Source organism: Mixophyes fleayi, chromosome 8 (genome assembly GCF_038048845.1).
Source record: "Mixophyes fleayi isolate aMixFle1 chromosome 8, aMixFle1.hap1, whole genome shotgun sequence".
NCBI classification, from domain to species: domain Eukaryota; kingdom Metazoa; phylum Chordata; class Amphibia; order Anura; family Limnodynastidae; genus Mixophyes; species Mixophyes fleayi.
The window spans coordinates 43,089,460-43,108,563 of NC_134409.1; the positions used below are offsets into that span (position 1 = coordinate 43,089,460).

The 19,104-nt window shown below is 39.3% G+C and overlaps 1 protein-coding gene across 1 annotated transcript; it reads right to left on the minus strand.

Moving 5' to 3' along the window:
- Nucleotides 1-1,063: 1,063 nt before the first annotated feature.
- Nucleotides 1,064-15,499, minus strand: LOC142099221 (peroxiredoxin-6-like). Its single transcript, XM_075182446.1, has 5 exons — nucleotides 15,369-15,499; nucleotides 13,629-13,785; nucleotides 10,293-10,439; nucleotides 8,190-8,336; nucleotides 1,064-1,505 (listed from the first exon to the last, which is right to left on the minus strand). The coding sequence occupies exons 1-5, from the start codon at nucleotides 15,452-15,454 to the stop codon at nucleotides 1,362-1,364; spliced, it is 681 nt and encodes a 226-aa protein (XP_075038547.1). The 5' UTR covers nucleotides 15,455-15,499; the 3' UTR covers nucleotides 1,064-1,361.
- Between the last annotated feature and the right edge of the window lie 3,605 nt (nucleotides 15,500-19,104).

A 19,104-nucleotide genomic window follows, 5' to 3' on the forward strand; every position in this document is an offset into this window, starting at 1 on the left:
ATACAAGTAAAAGCCTAGCGGCGTGTGTTAGTGTGTGTGTGTGTGTGTGTGTGTGTGTGGAAAAAAACTATTTTCTCAGAAAGGGCTCATCCAATTGATCTGAAATTTGGTATACTGACATTATTTGACAAAAAAAATAGAATAGTGAAGTCAGTTAACTTCCATCATCCCCCCTTCCCCCCGTGGGAGGGGTAGTAAAGGCTAAATTTACGAGTTGAGGACTCAAACTCATTTTCGTGAGGTAATTTTACCTCATGAACACACATGTGTGTTAGTGTGTGTGTGTGTGTGGAAAAAACTATTTTCTCAGAAAGGGCTCATCCAATTGATCTCATGAACACACATTTAAAAGGGCGCTTGCGTCGGGAAGTAACGCTCTTCCCCTGAGGAGGCCTGGGCTAGGCCCAAATGCATGACAAGAACCTTTTTAAGACCTTAAGTAGCTTGATTTGACTAGAATGCATGAGTATCATGCACGGGTTAACTTGTACATATATATACATATATCTATATACATACATACATACATATATATAATCATGTATTTGCAAATATGTGTAACAGAATTCTTTCAGTAAAGTGCTAGTCACACCCACACATTAGGTTGGCCACATCCACTTGTCAAATGCCACTCCCGCTTAGATGGGGGGTGCCGGTGCCCTGTCTCGCCCAGGGCACTAAAATGTCTAGTTACGGCACTGGGTTGCTGAGTCTCTTTTGCTGAACAAATCCCCTCTCTCCCTTGCTCCCTGCTTTTATGTGTGATGTCTTAACCATATTATTTTTTCCCGAAGTACAGTTGGCAGGAAAGCTTTGCAGTCAGCAATTAATTCATATGGTGCTATCGCTGATTAGTTGTTAGCTGACTTACAATTTGCTTTAGCCACCACCATCTTTCTATTTAATTCAATAAACTGTGACCTATTTTTCCAAAATTCAAATGGTTGTCAGTGTGTTTATTAATGTATTGTTTAGATTGTTATGCCAAACGGTAAGAGAGGTTTTGTGCAATGAAGAAGAGAATTCAACAATATGCAGTTTATATAGTTACTAAGAAACAAAATTACACCTGATAATTATTATTTAATTGTTGGCAAATATAACAGTTCATTTTACCAAAACCCCTCTTTAAAATCCTAATTCTACATCTATGAAGACAAATGCAGATCAAATATACATATCTAATTGAAGACAATGGCATTCCATGTATATAGGTTTGTTTGACATATTTTCAACAAAATATAACTGAATTATAACTTTTTCATATGATCCACACCCTTATGAAGATTTCCAATACATATACCTGGCTGACAGCAGAGAACATTTTTGAAACAATTACAGCCACCATTCACATGGTATCATTATGCTTTAATAGAGTGCTTTATCAGTTCACCATACTGTAAGTAAGATTTTCCAGAAGGCAAATTTACAACTTTTCTGTTTTTTATGTATTTCTGAACCTTTTCAGGTGGCATGTTTTCAGGAACAATGACTTTCTCACCTTTCTGTGAATACAAAGACATGTTGTTATCATCATAGTACATTGCTGTGTAAAATGTTGCCAACATAAAATAAATTTGTCATTATCAATTATTTATCATCAACTAGGTGTGTTTACAAACATGAAATTATCAGAAACATCATAAAAATGTTTTAAGAAAATGGTTGTGTATCAGGCAGCTCAGTGTTTATACTACAGGTAATCTTCTAGGACTTACAATTAAAAAGGGCATTTTGTAAGCCTCCAAAATGCAAATAAACAGCATCTAAATGCTTCTGCATTGACTTGAATGCAATTTAATAGAAACCCTAAATGTTTGTGTCGTGAACATAGAGAATTTTCAGTTATTTATAAGGGTTAACCCATCATATATTTGTGGGGACTAAAGCCTAAATCATAACTGCAGTGTAATTATGGTATTTCAAATGAATCCATTGATAAATTGAGCTACTAAAGTGTAAAATGTGAAGTTAGAGAGTCTGTTGTGTGTGTATTCGATAGCTCTGTACATCCCAGTGTTAGAAGATAGCACGTTTGTCTGTGGCAGCTTCAAGGGTCCCTGCGGTGAACTATATCCTTGCCTCGGATGGAGTTTTGACACCAGAATAAACTTTTAGGAACCGCTTAGCATGGTGTCTGGCTCAAGTAGTCCATGTGCTGACTTGGCTATATTTTATATAGACAAGAATAATTCACTGTTAAAATATGCCACTTAGGGGCATATTCAATTGTCGCCATTTTCCGCGGCGTTAAAACTACTACCGTTATTACAGTAATAGTTAGCTGGATTTCAGCTCACGGCTCAGGGAGCTGCGAGCTGAAATCCAGCGAGAAAACTACCGTAATAATGTTTTTTACGTGCACTATTACCACAATAACGGTAATATTGCACCGAGCGCAAGATTTTCTGCATTTCTGACGACTATTGAACATGCCCCTTAAAATCAATAAAAGTAGTGATCAAATAAATATCATTCCCTGCATAATGATTTAATGGATTAACAACTAGCACATATCCATTTGAGAAGCAGTATTTTGAGATAATATCATTCTCTGTATAATGACCTAATTTACTAACAATTAGCAATTAAAGGGCTAATATTCACTTAATATATTATTCATATATCTTAAATATTAAAGTATATACCCCTAAGTATGCTAAGAAAAGTTCCAAACATACTAATTTACACCGCCACCTAGAGGTCAATTCTTGGTCTTGCTACTACCTGTCCTTTACACTGTGTTACATTGTTTCATTGTACACAAGTGCCTAAGACCTCTATAGGTAGAATCTGTTAGTGCATAGAGATCCAAACATTACAATTTGGGGACCTATGTGGATGGTCTCCCTTCTCTTGGACCAATAATTTGTTGCCAGAACACTATTTAATAATAGGGTACTTTTCCAGTTATTGCAGACATTGGGACATCTTTTACTTTAGTCAGCCCTACAACCGAGGTGTTCTATTTTTAATTCTATCTGTTTCAACACTTTAAATTTTAATATTTTGCTTGTGCATCATTTTGGTTGAACACTCATTTATATTTTTAATGAATACTAATAAAGTTTTTGTGTATTAATGTAATATGATACTTCTACCTGGAGTGCTTATTGGTCATAACTCTCTCTTTCTCTGTATATTATCATGTTCTTTGACCTTAGCACCCCCTCACGAGATATATTAAATATGATTAACTGACCTGTGAGGACGGTTGATACCTTGTGCGAAGTTTTTTCCCCTTTTCCCATTTACCTTTTCTTCCCTTGTATATAGTCTAAATTCCTTAACATACACAAACACAGCCAGACAAACAGACTAGGGTAAATTTTTGAAGAACATACAAACTAGACACAGATAAGGCCATGGTCAGGAATTGAACTCATGACCCCAGCTCTGTGAGGCAGAAGTGCTAACCACTACGCCGCTACTATTGCAATTCCCTCCTTACTGGTCTTCCCCAAAACAGACTCAAACCCCCTACAATCTATTTTGCACGCTGCGGCAAGATTGATGTTCCTTGCAAATTGTTATTCCTCTGTTGAATCACTCTACACTGTGTGTCTCTACACTGGTTGCCTGTTTTCTACCGAATCCAATACAAAATACTTTTACTAACCTGCAAGGCCATCAACAAAGCTGCACCAACATACATCTCCTCTCTTGTCTCAAAATATCTCCCAACTCGCCAACTCTGTTCTGCACAAGATCTGCGTCTCTCATCCACACTTATTACATCCTCCCATTCCTGGTTACAGGACTTTTTTAGGGCGGCATCCACTCTATGGAATTCTCTCCCTCGCAAAATAAGACTCTCCTCTGGTCTACAAACTTTCAAGCGTTCTCTGAAAACCCACCTCTTCAGACAAGCTTATAATATTCCTCAACCACCCTCCTAACCTCATTACATTACCCTATTACCACCCGTTAAACAATTTCACACAAGACAACTACCCCTTGACCAACATTGTTGTGTGACAGGATCATTTAGCTTATGAGTCACTTTTACCTTTGCAGTCTGACTGGGCCGAAATGCAAAATGTAGACTTAACCTCATGTGTTAAACTCCCATTGTCCCATAGATTATAAGCTTGCGAGCAGGGCCTTCTTACCTCTCTGTCCATTTTACCTAATTTGTTTATTAGTTTACTATGTTTGTCCCCAATTGTAAAGCGCTACGGAATATGTTGGAGCTATATAAATAAATGATGATGATCGTGTTCGTGACAAATTGATGGCATAGTGGTTTGGTCATTTAATTTCTTAGAGAATTAAGTGCATGGTTTAAGCAATTAACTCTTGCACTTATAAACTGATTGTAACCTTGCGAGGAATACAATAGTTTTACAAGGACAAAACTTATTATTATTTTTTAAAACATACGTGCAAATCAGTTCCCTTCCCTTCTCTCATTTTTTCTATCCTATCTTTTATTTTGCAAGGTTACTGAGGAGATGGCTGCAGCATATAAATGCATGACAAAGGAGGGGTTGATGGCACAATGTGAGGAGGGAGGAATTCCCACTAGTGGCAAAAGCAAGGAGCAATTGATTGAAGCCGTCTTGCAGAGAGATCAGCGCCAAGTTGGAGATTTGTCCCAGGAAGAACACAGCCAGGATTCAGAAGCGGACCTGACTGGATATTGCTCAAAACCGTGTGCTGTTAATTTCGGATGATTCTAATAGTTCATGTGTGAACACTGCTATGGACGTTTACCACTACTTGCAAAAGTTACCCTGGCACAGTTGATCTTGTTCAATCAAAGAAGGGAAGGGGAAGTTTCAAAAATGTTGCTGGCTAACTTTTCCTCAAGAGATACTTCGGATCTCCACAAAGATGTGTCCCTAGCGCATTCCGAGGTTGAGAGGAAGCTCTGCCGGCACTTCACTTGCATAGACACCAGCCATGCAAGCTACAATGGAACTTTTTGCAGAAAAGTGTGAGAAATGTGGAATGGATAGTCAAAATGTCTACATGTTCGCCAGCCCAGCTGCTTTGTCACATTTCAGAGGCTTCGATTGCATATGACTGTTTGCCCGGAGTGTGGGGCCAAGCATCCCACACGCTGTCTTCCATAAAGCTTCGAAAGCACGGTGCTACTCTTTCGAAGGTCCTCAACCTAAACGACACAGAACTGGATCAGTTGGCAGAATTCCTTGGGCACGACATCAGAATGCATAGGCAGTATAACCGCCTCCCAGAAGATACCCTCCAACTCGCCAAGATCAGCAGACTGTTAATGGCTCTCGAGAGTGGCAGACTGACTGAATTCAAAGACAAGAATTTGGACTAGATGCACATTGATCTGGACGGTAAGTAAGAAAACTGGTGTCTGATGTATGCTTTTGACTTTTACCTCGGTCATTTACATATCTGTTTCTTTTCAGAACCGGTCCAGCTACAGAGTGACATGTTGGATGATGATCAATCCCTGTGACAGAGGGACAAGTGGCCAAGCATTTGGTCAACACTTCCACATCAGAAGAAAGGCAATATATGGACCTGGCAACACAGGACCAATGCCCAGCCATAGCTTCCGTAGGAAGGGGTAGCACACAGTTTTGCTAGGCAGAATAACTTTGCCTTCTCTGTATTTTGCAGAGCCATAATGAACTACTCTACTTCCATTCAGGTTGCAAAGAAGTGCTGCGGAAATCGTGGGGCAGAGAGGAGGTCCAGACTGTGGAGAAACACCTGGGGTTATATGTATCAATCTGCGGGTTCTTCAACATCCGCGTGTTCAGCCTCTTCCGCGATTAAATTTCAAGCGGCGCTGCATTGTAAAGGGTTAACTTCCCTTTACAATGCAGCGCCGCTTGAAATTTAATCGCGGAAGAGGCTGAACACGCGGGTGTTGAAGAACCCGCAGATTGATACATTTACCCCCTGATGAGGTTTATACAGAAATACCAGGCGCCCGGAAAGCGAGACTGTGTTGCGTGCCTCATGGCTGAACCATCCATACTGAAAGATCAGAACTGGTCGGCGGTGAAATTCTACATAAAGAACTGCATAACAGCTTTAAAGAAGGATCAAACTTGTTGAAATGATGCGCAGTGGTGGAACAGGGCTGTAACCTCCATGGCAAGGTGTAAGCGGGCATGTGGATGTCCTCAGACGGCCAGAAAACACTAAACTTTCCCTACCATTGGTATTATTTATTAATTTTTGTATGCAGAAATGTGGATGTCCTTAGACAGTGAAAATGCATGACACTTTCCCCATCCTGCAGTCCATGTCAGTAAATTATGCAAAGTCTCATGTGGTAACTCTGGTGACAAACTGCTCTTACACATACCCCTATGATTGTTCTGTCGACAGGGCATTAGAAAAGGGGTGTCTCTATATGCCATGTTCCAGACATGGGTCCTCACAATGCAATAAAAATAAGTATGTTTGTGGGTAACAAAAACACAGCTATACATTACTTTGACCTTGGTTCTCGCGATGTTACACTAAATGTTCTGTAGTGCCAAGAGTCCGTAATGTGTGAGAAATATACATCCACAGGCCTTTGTTCTCTATATATCGTTTTCTTAATTATGCGTCTTTGTATTTGTAGTGCAAGCAGATTTTATCATGTACTACACATACCTATTTTTACAATGTAGACTAAAGATTAAGAATGTTGTATGCATTTCAACATGTCCTCGTAAAGATATATAGCTCTGTTATAAAGCCTACATGTATATCATATTATAGGCTCGGGGTGCGGTATATCTACACGGAATGCAGATTGCTCTCTAATTAATTTAGTTGTAATATAAGAAAAGGAACTTTGATCATACAATATTTTAAATGTCTCAAAGTGACTATATTTTCTTTGTCACCTATAACACATAAATTACTGTGACACATCGGGGCAAATTCAATTGTTGCCGTTTCCCACGGCATTAAATATATTACCGTTATAACGGTAAATCTAAACTGGATTTCTCCCTGAGCTGCGAGCTGAAATCCAGCGTTAAAGGTACCGTAATAACGGTATTTGTGTGCACAATTACTGTAATGATGGTAATAGTGCACACGCCTCGTTACTTTTACATGTAACGCCTTCAATTGAATATGCCCCATCCAGTCAGTAATGGTGACACACCATCATGTCAAAACACATTGGATGGAAAAACATTCAACCCCTTTGAAACCCAGTTATTCAGTTATCTAGCTAAGCAGCCTTATTTAAGCATAAACACTCTGATCCAGAAGCAGAGTGTAAGCTTAACTTGTAAATGAAAAAGATGCAAGATGTATGCATATGTACGCAGTATTCAGAGTTAAAGACGCGTCCATTTCTGAATGTGTCGCAGATATGTTCACTTGACAACAGACACATCTGTCAGACACTTTCATCCAACTTGCAAACATATATAGCACAATGGCTAAGTGGTTAGCACTTCTGCCTTACACCACTGGGGTCATGAGTTCAATTCCCGACCATGGCCTTATCTGTGAGGAGTTTGTATGTTCTCCCCGTTGCGTGGGTTTCCTCTGGGTGCTCCGGTTTCCTCCCACACTCCTAAAACATACTGCTAGGTTAATTGGCTGCCAACAAATTGACCCTAGTCTGTGTGTCTGTGTCTGTCTGTCTGTGTGTGTATGTTAGGGAATTTAGACTGTAAGCCACAATGGGGCAGGGACTGCTATGAGTGAGTTCTCTGTACAGCGCTGCGGAATTAGTGACGCTATATAAATAAATGGTAATAATAATAATTTATAAAAAAACATTTATTTTATACATTATGAACTACTTTAAGATTGTAAGCTCATTTGGAAAGGGCCATCTTTACCTTCTGTTTCATTGTATGTAATTAATTTGTATCATGGTCCCCTCAAGGTTGTGCTCTGCATAATATGTTTATAAATAAAAGATAATAATAATAACAATGAACTAATGAACGTATAAACATGTGGCACTGGTGATCTGATAATGTAATGCAGTAGACAGTGTATACACTATGGGTTTTTTACATCTCCCTGCTCCTATGTAAAAATATTATGTAACTCAATATTCCTCTAGATCACTGATGAAAATAAAGAACATTATTCTAGATATATTGTAGTTTCTGTTTAACAAAATGTTTTGTTGTACAGTGGTGTTTTATAAACAAACTCAAAATGTGCATGCATTTCTTTATTTTAGTGGTCTATTATGATATAAAGTCTTCCAAGTGCTAAATATCAGTAATTACCTTCCAGTTTGCTGCGGTTGATACGCCCATGTTATAGGTAAGCTGAATAGAGTCAATAGCTCTTATAATCTCATCCATGTCCCTTCCTGTTGCAGCTGGATATATAAGACAGCACTTCAGCTTGTTATCTGGTCCGATAATGAAAACCTACAGAACAGGGAATGCCAAATTGTTATGCAATTAGCTTTAAAGTACTATCTGATCTATGCAATGTGATGGAATAAGGAATTAATTTACTGTTACCCACATTAAGAAATTTGGCCACTAAGGGCACTCAATAACAAATCACAAAGAATGCGGGTCTGCACTGCCTATATTTTCTATTTAAGCTTATCTATGTTTGGATGTCTTTAATGCTTCTATGATGCTACACTCTCATTTACAACAATACAAAAGGTTTGGTAGAACTAAAATACATTTTTCTCACTTAAAAGTAGAAATCAGTGTAAAAAAATAAATGCAATTTTTTTTCTTTATTTAATGGGACAGATATCCCATTAGAAGTCAACATTTCAGAACAAATGATGTCATAAACATGTATACATTCAAGTCCACTATTTATAAAAAATGTTCCCGCTAAATGTTGTCACGGCACATGCTGTGCCAGCACGTCATCACAACATAGCCTAACATAGTGACAAAAACAACGTCCATGGCGTAGGACTATGAAATTCATCCACGTGATAACATATGCCTGCAATGCTAAGAAGACAAATGTGCATCATGTGAGACACATGAAAGTGTGTGATGTGCCATGGACGTCATAGCCAGGAACTAAAGAGTAAACATAGTAGAACATTAACCAACAACATCAATTCACAGTATTTTCAATAAAAATATATGTTACAATCACATAATTAGATTTTAAACATGGATTGCTCAAATATTTATATTTTAACATGATTCACAGTAATTTTTTACAATTAAATTTGCAATTATATGATTAACAAGATCAGTTAGGTATATTTTTAAAATTTGTAAATACATGTCAGTAATATAAAGACATCATGATATAATTTCATTTGATTTACTTAAGAATCTATGTCCAGTGGAAAAAATGTTCTTTTGGGCTTAGAGAATATGAATATAAATGTCATAATATTTACTAGTAAAAAAAACAGAACATTAAAAAATTAAAAAGGTGTAGTTAAAAATATTTAATTTTGTAGCAAATGCTATGACATACCTCTCTACATGATTTAATCTGGACATTCCCCATTCTGACCCAACTGCTGGAATGTTGGGATTTATGTCCCACAGCAGTGAGGCGGTTAACGGGTGCTGGTAATTCAGTGCTCTCTCCAGGAGAGGGAAGGGGTTTTGGGGTAAACCTAACAAATCAGAAATGCTACACATGGAACATGGAACATTTCACTAGAAATTCTATCACTCTTTTTCTGGCTGGAAATATTTCCCAGTATAACACTGCCCCTGGGACAAGTCATCCTTATGCTTTCAATAATAGGGATCTATTTACTAAAAGTGTACATGTTTTACAAAAGTGATGTAACCCATTACAACCAATCAGATTCCTGTTGATCCTCTTTGAAGGCACAATAGAAAATAAAAGATGATTTATTGGTATCTATAAGTTACAGCACTTTTGTGAACATGCTGTAGCAACATTTTATTAAATCATTCTAATGGTTTTAAAGATACACAATGTCCATGACAAAGCTGTTGCACAAAGTTTTCAATGTTTGTTGTTTTGTTTCATCGCATCAGTCATTTTAAAACCAGCTAAGAAAACAACACTATATAGAGTGTTAATTAGTTACTTCAGCTAGTTTGCTGCATTCATGTTAAGTAATCACTAGAGTTTGAGCAGATATATTCACAAATTATGCCATGTTTCCCTAAAGGTTGAATTAAATAAAACATTGTACATAATGAAAATTATTATGTGAACCATTTTATAAGGTATCTAAAATACATTAGTCGGTTCCCGTAGATGTTCTGAACTTGTCCTTGCCCTACAGGTTGTATATTAAATACAAATTACATAAGGGTTCATTCATTCTGCCAACGCATTAGGTATAAACTTTGCAGTCATTCTACATAATGCTTAACAGGAGTCTCTTGTGGTTTAAAAGAACTACTTACATGACGAGCAGTGAGTGCTAATCCTTGCTGAGTCTTCTCACTTGCTCTGATCAAGCCAAGCATTACTCCAATATCCCGAGATTTATCAGCAATTGAAAGAAAAGGCAGGGGTTTTGAAGGATCTTCTTTATTGAGTACATTAATGTCCTTTATGGAAATAAAATATTTAATAAAATGTCAGAAAACATAACCTTAAAAGTACACCTAGGGGTAAATGTATCAAACTGCGAGTTTGCCAGCGTGTTGAAATCGTGGCAAATCGCGGGTGTTTTCCCGCAATTTTTTTTAAAAAAAACTGGAAATGTATCAAGCTGCGATTTTGAGACTCATGTTCAAAATCGCTGGTCATCTCTGGCGATTTTGAGCGATGTAAACACTGACGAGTTTAGCAAACTCTCCTGTGTTTGGTAAACTCGCCTGTGTTGTAACAGTGAGCTGTCAACACATCACTGTTACACTGGCCCTGGTAAAAAGTAAAAGAATAGATAAAAGTTTTTTTTAAAAAAAGCGTGGGGTCCCCCCGTTATTTATGCTTAACCCTAGTGCTGCCTGAGTAGTGCTGGTCCCGTGAAAATCGGGGAAACATTTTGCGTGGGGTCCCCCCGATTTTCACTTTACCAGCACTAGGCAAACCAGCCAGGGTTGGCGGCACTATAGCAGGGGGACACGCGGCAGGGGTCCCCCTGCCATAATGACTAACCAACCCTAGACTGTTCAGCGCTGGGCTGGATTCCCTAGGGAGTGGGGTCCGCTGAAAAAACGAGCGGGCCCCCCCCCCTAGAAAGAACCAGCCCAGCGCTGATAGCACTAGGGCTCTTCCTACTACCCCTGGGCTGTGGGTAGTAGGATATTACGGCGGTAAATAGTAGAAAAAAATAAACTGACACCAATTTTGTTTGTGGAACTACAAGTCCCAGCCAGCCAGGTTGCCCTAAAAACTGTGGCCATGCTGCTGCTTGTATAACTACAAGCACCAGCATACCCACGGCAGCCAGGGCATGTTGGCACTTGGAGAACCACAAGTGCCAACATGCCCTGACATTCCTAGCTTGCTGGGCCCTGTAGTTCCACAAAGAAAAAAGTTAACAAAACAACAACACCCTCATACAAACCACACATATTTATTAAAAATAAAAACCCCCCAATAAAGACACTAACCACCCTCTTTTTAAGCATAAATAGTGGGGGGACCTCACGCTTTTTTTTTTTTTTACTGTTATCTGTTCATTCACTTTTTAACACTGCCAGGGCAGTGTAACAGTGATGTGTTGATACAACACGCTGCTATCAAGCAGCGTGTTGTATCTGGCGTGTTTTGAAGCAAACTCTCCTGAGTTTGCTAACTCGCAGCTTCATACATTGGAGACTTGTATAGCTGCAGTGGCAAACAGTGGTGAGTTTGATCTCTGGCGATTTTGCAAGTAGCGATTTTGACAGAAGCAGAACTCTGGCGATTTTGTATGAAAACTCAGCTTCATACATCGGCGAGTTTCAACTCTCCCGAGAAAATCGCTGGAGTTGCAAAATCGCAGCTTGATACATTTACCCCCTGTTGTCTATAAGCAGCGAAGGCAGCCACTTTGTTGTCTGAACCAACATTTATTTTATATACAGGAGTTTGTCAGCATTGAAGTTATTAAGTTGCAATCTTTGGGTTAAGAAGTGTAGACTTAACAGTTAAGAGACATAAATTGCTTATGGCTGTTCAATTTCTTTGCCCCCACTACTGTAGATATGGCCAAGAAGACCACCTCTAAAAGCATGGGATGTTAGCACTACCTCATCCCCACACAGCCAGTAAGACCACTCAAGCAGGCCCTGCATCACAACCCTCCAGCACTATAAGCTATTTTATTTATTAATTACATTCCCTGCAAGATTCAGAAGCTGAACAGCATACAGACCATACCTGGTTTGTAAAAGGGTCCATCTGCCATTGATTACTACTCTTTAGCACATACTAAAGTGCTGGCACTGGTTCAGTAAACTTTTCCTGCTATCAATCATGTAAAGGTGCATTTAGCTATGAAATACAATAGTGTATTAAACCTATATGTTAGAAAGAGGATACATAAATTAGGTATTGGTTCTGAATGTGCCCACCATTTATTTCACATAATTGGTGGTGGTACACCTCTATGTCGTTTAAACTTGTTTTTCTCCCATAGGTTTGTGACAATGTAAGCACATCTGGTGGTTACAATAGGAACAACTCATTAATTACTCTTTTTATTCAGATTTTGGTTTAGTATTCTTCTCTGTGTTTTTTTCACAGAATTTGCACTAGCCAACATCTAAACCCATAGAATTTATTTGCCAGCTTCTAACATATATATTTACAAGTTAACCCGTGCATGATACTCATGCATTCTAGTCAAATCAAGCTACTTAAGGTCTTAAAAAGGTTCTTGTCATGCATTTGGGCCTAGCCCAGGCCTCCTCAGGGGAAGAGCGTTACTTCCCGACGCAAGCGCCCTTTTTAATGTGTGTTCATGAGGTAAAATTACCTCACGAAAATGAGTTTGAGCCCTCAACTCGTAAATTTAGCCTTTACTACCCCTCCCACGGGGGGAAGAGGAGATGATGGAAGTTAACTGACTTCACTATTCTAATTTTTTTATCAAATAATGTCAGTATACCAAATTTTAGGTCAATTGGATGAGCCCTTTCTGAGAAAATAGTTTCTTCCACACACACACACACTAACACACGCCGCTAGGCTTTTACTTTTATATATTAGATAATGCTAAGAATTTAGTAGGTCAGTGTATAACTCCGCCCAGCAGGTGGCGCTGCAGCTTGTTGTTTTTTTTTTTCACACACAGACTAACACATGCCGCTAGGCTTATATATATTAGATACCAAATATATATATATATATATATATATATATATATATATATATATATATATATGTATATATAATTGATATATATACTTTATCAGAAGTTGGGTGATGTGAAGGTGATGACAAAGTGTACATATGTACATGTGTTTGTGGCACATCACATAATGATCTGATAAAGTTTGTGTGTTCTGTAAGTGGTCTGATGGATGTACATTGGGTTCCCACAGGCATATTCCATCCCTATTGGCATAATCAGAGTCACACTGACTGGAATTGAGAACATAGGGGAGGAATACAGCAGCACTGATATAGATGTTACTGGCATGGCACTGGATGGAGGCTTAGTCACACATACTGTCCTGATATAGCTTCTAATTTGTTTCCTGGATAAGTTACGGACGTTAGATACCAGTCACAAACCTGAACCACAAAACGCTCCCTCAATTGTTTCTTTTTTAACAATTCAGTGATATTTATTTTTAACTTACCTGAAGCCATTCCTTGTATCTCTCTATAGTATCAAAGGAAATTGCAATAACCTTCACCTTCCTCTCATTATACTGTGCAATATTCTTGGCCACATATGCAAGCTCGGTGGTACACACAGGAGTAAAGACACCAGGATGAGACAAGATAACTTTCCAGCTAAAAATTAAATAAATTAATAGGTTTTTATTATATTTTATTTGGTTATTTTATATCATGTATAGCTTTGATATATATGTGCTTTTTCCCGTTGAGAAACCTCTAATTTTTGAATTACTGAGCCTGATTGTTTTTACATGTGCAATTCTTTATAAGAAGAAGATAAAGCTTTTTCATTTAAATAAAACATGTTTTCCAAATATGTAAGATTTTAAAACAGGGATCACCCGGGGCTCCCTACACAAGCACGTCAAGTCGAAAACTGTAATCATATTGCTAGCTACGCACCACTGCATCCTTCTGAAGGAAAGCCCAGGATTGAATTTAGGATTCCCTAAGCATGCTTATATAGACAAGACTTACAGAGGCGCAAGAAATAATAATATAATAATAATAATAAAATCCTTACATCTCAAGGGTGGGAGAGTTGAGAGCCAAAAGGATATTTAAATACAAAAGAATATGTGTAATTTGTGAAAATATGTTACTTCAAAAGTGTAATTTTAATTGTGTTTAAAGTTAATGATTTAACCATGAGCTTATAATTAAGGTCCTAAAGGTATGGCAGGAGGTTTGGATAAATATTGAAATATAAATCCCACAAAAGGGGAGGGCTCAGTGGACCCATTTATGAGAAACGTTTTTCCTTTGCTTTCAATAGGCTATTTGGTGATCAACATTGAATACAGCACTTTTAGAGGGTCACATAATAATTTTTCAGAAGAGAATGGTCTTTAGGCAAGGATGTCAATAGAGAAGTAGTGATTAATAAGATATAATTTGTGGGCTCTGTGTTTACTTCCCAAACTATCCGTTTTTAAGGCTTTTTGAAGACTGATGTATAGAGGTGTGTGGAAATACACATGCTTGGTTGCTATGTTTACATTTATCACTTCCACTTTATGTATTTATGTTAAATCTGTGTTTAAAATATGTGTTCTGTTTACATGTATACTGTCACACAGCCATAGCCTGTTCTGCACAGGGCACATTTCCCTAGGGAAAAAAATGTGGGCCCCCTCCCATAGGAAAATAAACCTGCCAGTGGGTGTTGGCGTAACAAATAGTTAAATGTGTCAAGCGTTGTCCCTGAACGCTCCATAGCAGCCTGTTCGGTCCGGGTGTCGTGTTGCTTAGCACTAAACCACTGCATGTGGTTTAGGTGTTTGTAACCCACCACATATCAGGTGCAGTTTTAGTCTTCTGTCTCCTAAACAAATGATAGTAAATCCTGTAGTTTGAGACTGAAAACCGCAAAAACTACAGCTTAGTAAATCTACCCTTCAGAACCTTTAAAATTCTTATGGTAATCTTTAAATTAAAATTTTTATTTTACGCATATACAGTTCCAGATTGAGTTAATACAATAAGCAGGAACCAATTCCTACAACTTTCCTGTTTGTTACCAAAACTAAGTGAAGATAGACCTTTATTAACTGATTATGCATCCTGCCACAAGGGATTCTGTTTTAAAAATATAGCAGTATAACCAACTCAAACTGATTAAGTAACAACAATTTCCCACAGAATTGAAAAAGTAAACCAAATTTAAAATAATACATTTTTCACGGTAAATAGTTTACCTGTCTTTAGTGTATTCATGGAAATTAATGATGCCTTCTGTTGTATCAGCTTTAAAGTCAGGAACCTCGTCTCCCAGCATCAGCATGTTGAATGATGTCTCAGCCAACAGCTAGGTAACTATTTTAGGTGCAGTAAGATATGGATAGAGTATAAGTATTAGTTTGCAGCTTATTATAACTGGTGAATAGAAGAGGAGGAACCAGGTGTGCCATATTAATTCACAGATATACAATTTAAAGTTGTGACATTAGTTATTTAATTGGAGTGTGTGGAAATTGGGTTATAAAAAACTGGCAGTCTGCCATCTTAGCATGAATTGCTAACTGATTAAAACATCACAGTACATACAGCCTGCTTCGGTGACATCTCTAAGTAGCTTGATACGAGCACACTACATCATTATATATATATATATATATATATATATATATATATATATATATATATATACATATATATAGCAATATAGGTAATAAACAGTGGCGGTCACAACAGTATTCTATAAGTATGATATACAGAAAAAAGTCCACATTAAACACCTCTTCCACGTATGGAGGCAGCCTTCCTTAGAAATGGTAGGTAAGTCCAAGATAATAGAGTAGGTAAGGTACAGGATTAGGCGCACAGTGGTGTGATATTTGGATAAATAACCAAAGGTCAGTGGAAATATATATAGTCCAAAGTAGTTCAATATTCTGGACGGTCCTCTAGGACCATAGGAATTAATCCAGTTTTGTAGACATGAAAAGACAGAAAACGAGCAGGAGATCAGTAAAAGTAGTGTGTTAGTGATAGCCCATCACCGTACAAATACACACCAGAAAAATAAAATATTGCTTATCTGCATAGATATATCTTATACAGAAACTGGAACACGGCTTAACTGTACGGCTGTTCTCTCAGTAATACATAGCCAGCATTCTCTCCAAAAGAGTAGTGCAATCAGCAAATCTGCATGCCTGTTCTCCAGTCATACATCAGCAGCATACTGCTAACACCATATCTCTCCTTCACTGGATTCATGCCTGTGGTCCTAGAGGACCGTCCAGAATTTTGAACTACTTTGGACTATATATATTTCCACTGAACTTGGGTTATTTATCCAAATATTACACTACTGTGCACCTAATCCTGTACCTTACCTACTCTATACATATATATATATATATACACACACACACACACACACACACACACACACATATATATATATATATATATATATATATATATGTGTGTGTGTGTGACTAGCGGAACAGGAGAATCAGCAGATGGTGAGAGGATGCTAAAGTAAAGTCTATGACTAGCAGCAACTGGTTATGGATTAGACAATATGAACACGAGGATCTTGATGGACGTAAAGACGTGAGGAAAGTCAGTGGTCTGCGTACAGCAAGTTGTACCACTGCTATAGTGAGAGGAGTTGTCCAGGAATAGATAGGAGGTAGTGAAGTCAGTGGTCTGCGTACAGCAAGTTGTACCACTGCTTGTAGTGATGGGACTGGTTCCAGGTGCAAGTAGGTAACGGGGAAGTCAGTGGTCTGCGTACAGCAAGTTGTACCACTGCTTATAGTGAGGAAACTTGTAACTGGTGCCAATAGGAAACTGGGAGTCAGTGGTCTGCGTTCAGCAAGTTGTACCACTGCTATAGGTGAGGATAGGCACTAGTGTAGATGAGTGGAACATTGAAGGTAACACGGAGAGCACAAGGAACTTGATCCCAAATGGTATATCCAATACAATAGCAAATGACAAGCGCTGCTTGAGAGATACAAAGTCACTACTGAGATCCAGGCCAAATGAGACAAATAGCATCTATATCTTCTCAAGATAGAGGACTCCGTAGATGAGCAGGACACAGTCCAAGCGGATATGCAATAAACTAGTAAAGTCAATAGAAGGTAAGCATACCGCAATTCAGTTGAGCAGGCTGTCACAAGAGAAACACAGGGATAGCTGAGCGGCTGAACGCCGACATGAGTAGAGACCACAGGAGAGTGGTAGCGGTAATCCGTGTCTGTGTAGCACACAGGCAGAGAACTTGACACGAGTGGAGCAATGATGATTCTTGCGGAAATCAGCAGGAACCGAAGACACGATGAAACACAGGAGAGTTGAAGCGGTCTGGAAACCGGCAATGCAATAGTCAGGAATCAGCTGGGACTGAAGACACGATGAAACACAGGAGAGTTGAAGCGGTCTGGAAACCGGCAATGCAATAGTCAGGAATCAGCTGGAACTGAAGACACGATGAAACACAGGAGAGTTGAAGCGGTCTGGAAACCGGCAATGCAATAGCGAGGAATCAGCTGGAACTGAAGACACGATGAAACACAGGAGAGTTGAAGAGGTCTGGAAACCAGCAATGCAATAGCGAGGTATCAGCTGGAACTGAAGACACGATGAAACACAGGAGAGTTGAAGCGGTCTGGAAACCGGCAATGCAATAGCGAGGAATCAGCTGGAACTGAAGACACGAGGAGAAACACAGGAACACCTTCAGAGACTCACAGGGAATGAGACTCCAAGATCAGGCAACGAGGTAATGACCACAGGTGCTTTAAATAGGGAGTGTTACCTGATCAGCCAATTAACTAAAAGCAACAGGTCTGAAGGGTTCATAGAGGCTGCGCATGCGCAGACCATCAGGATGGCGGACGTCCACGGTTCCTAATAACGGGAGAAGAGGCACTCACGGTCCGGTGAGTGACAGGTGTTGAGCGTGCCAACAATCAGAATATGAGAAGCTTATCTGTGTCACACGGCGGACCTTCGGTTTGTACAACCGTGGTCCGACACACTTACCTGCTTCCCGCTGACCTCCTGCTCCGGCCGTCGGTGTCCTGTTCTCGGGTCTGCACATGTGTGGACTCGATCCTCTATGTCCTCTGCATGCTTCCTATTGGACAACCAATCTCGGCTCCAAACTTTAAAAGGCACTTCCCCCTGCAGCTCAGTGCCTGTTGATCGTGTTACCTGTCTGGTATCAGATGTGGCTCCATTTCCTCCCCCGCATTCCATTGGTCTTCAGAGCTCACGCTCCACCACTCCGCTGTACTGCTTGTCTACAGAGCTCACGCTCCAGCACTCCGCTGTATTGCTTGTCTACAGAGCTCTCACACTCCACCACTCTGCTGTACTACTTGTCTGCAGAGCTCACGCTCCACCACTCCACTGTACTGCTTGTCTACAGAGCTCACACTCCATCACTCCACTGTACTGCTCGTCTACAGAGCTTACGCTCCATCACCCCGCTGTACCGCTTGTCTACAGAGCTCACACTTCCCCGTTCCTAGTTTCCCAATTGTCTACAGAGCTTGAGCTTCGTCTCTCCTGCCGTTACCTGTTATCTGCTAAGTTCCTCCCTTCACATTCTCCTATAAGATCTCGCCTGATACTCCTAGTAGGACGCAGCTAAGACCAAACTACCTTGCGGCGGTTCCTGGTGATCACCGTCCGTTCGTTAGACTCCGTGCCTTGCTAGGAGTAGTGCTAAATTGGGCAGATCAAGAATCTAATCTGCAGAACCGTGACAATCTGTCACCGATCCTGATGACTGTACTCTGGACATGGATACAGCTTCCTTATATATCCTGGTTGTTTCTCTCCATTCGTGATCTGGTTTTCTTTTACGTGTAACTTTTGTGGGAAGAGCAGCTCGAGAATTTCATCAGTCTTGGTACCATTATATCACGCTACAAAGATACTTTTTTCACCAATCCACTCATTAACTCT

Bases quoted from the DNA above. Each gene is read 5' to 3' on its own strand.
- LOC142099221 (XM_075182446.1), bottom strand. From the start codon at position 15,454: ATGCTGATGCTGGGAGACGAGGTTCCTGACTTTAAAGCTGATACAACA. The intron at 10,440-13,628 runs GTAAGTTAAAAA...ATTTCCATAAAG, and splicing joins GATACAAGGAATGGCTTCAG to GACATTAATGTACTCAATAA. The intron at 8,337-10,292 runs GTAAGTAGTTCT...CCTGTTCTGTAG, and splicing joins TAGCACTCACTGCTCGTCAT to GTTTTCATTATCGGACCAGA.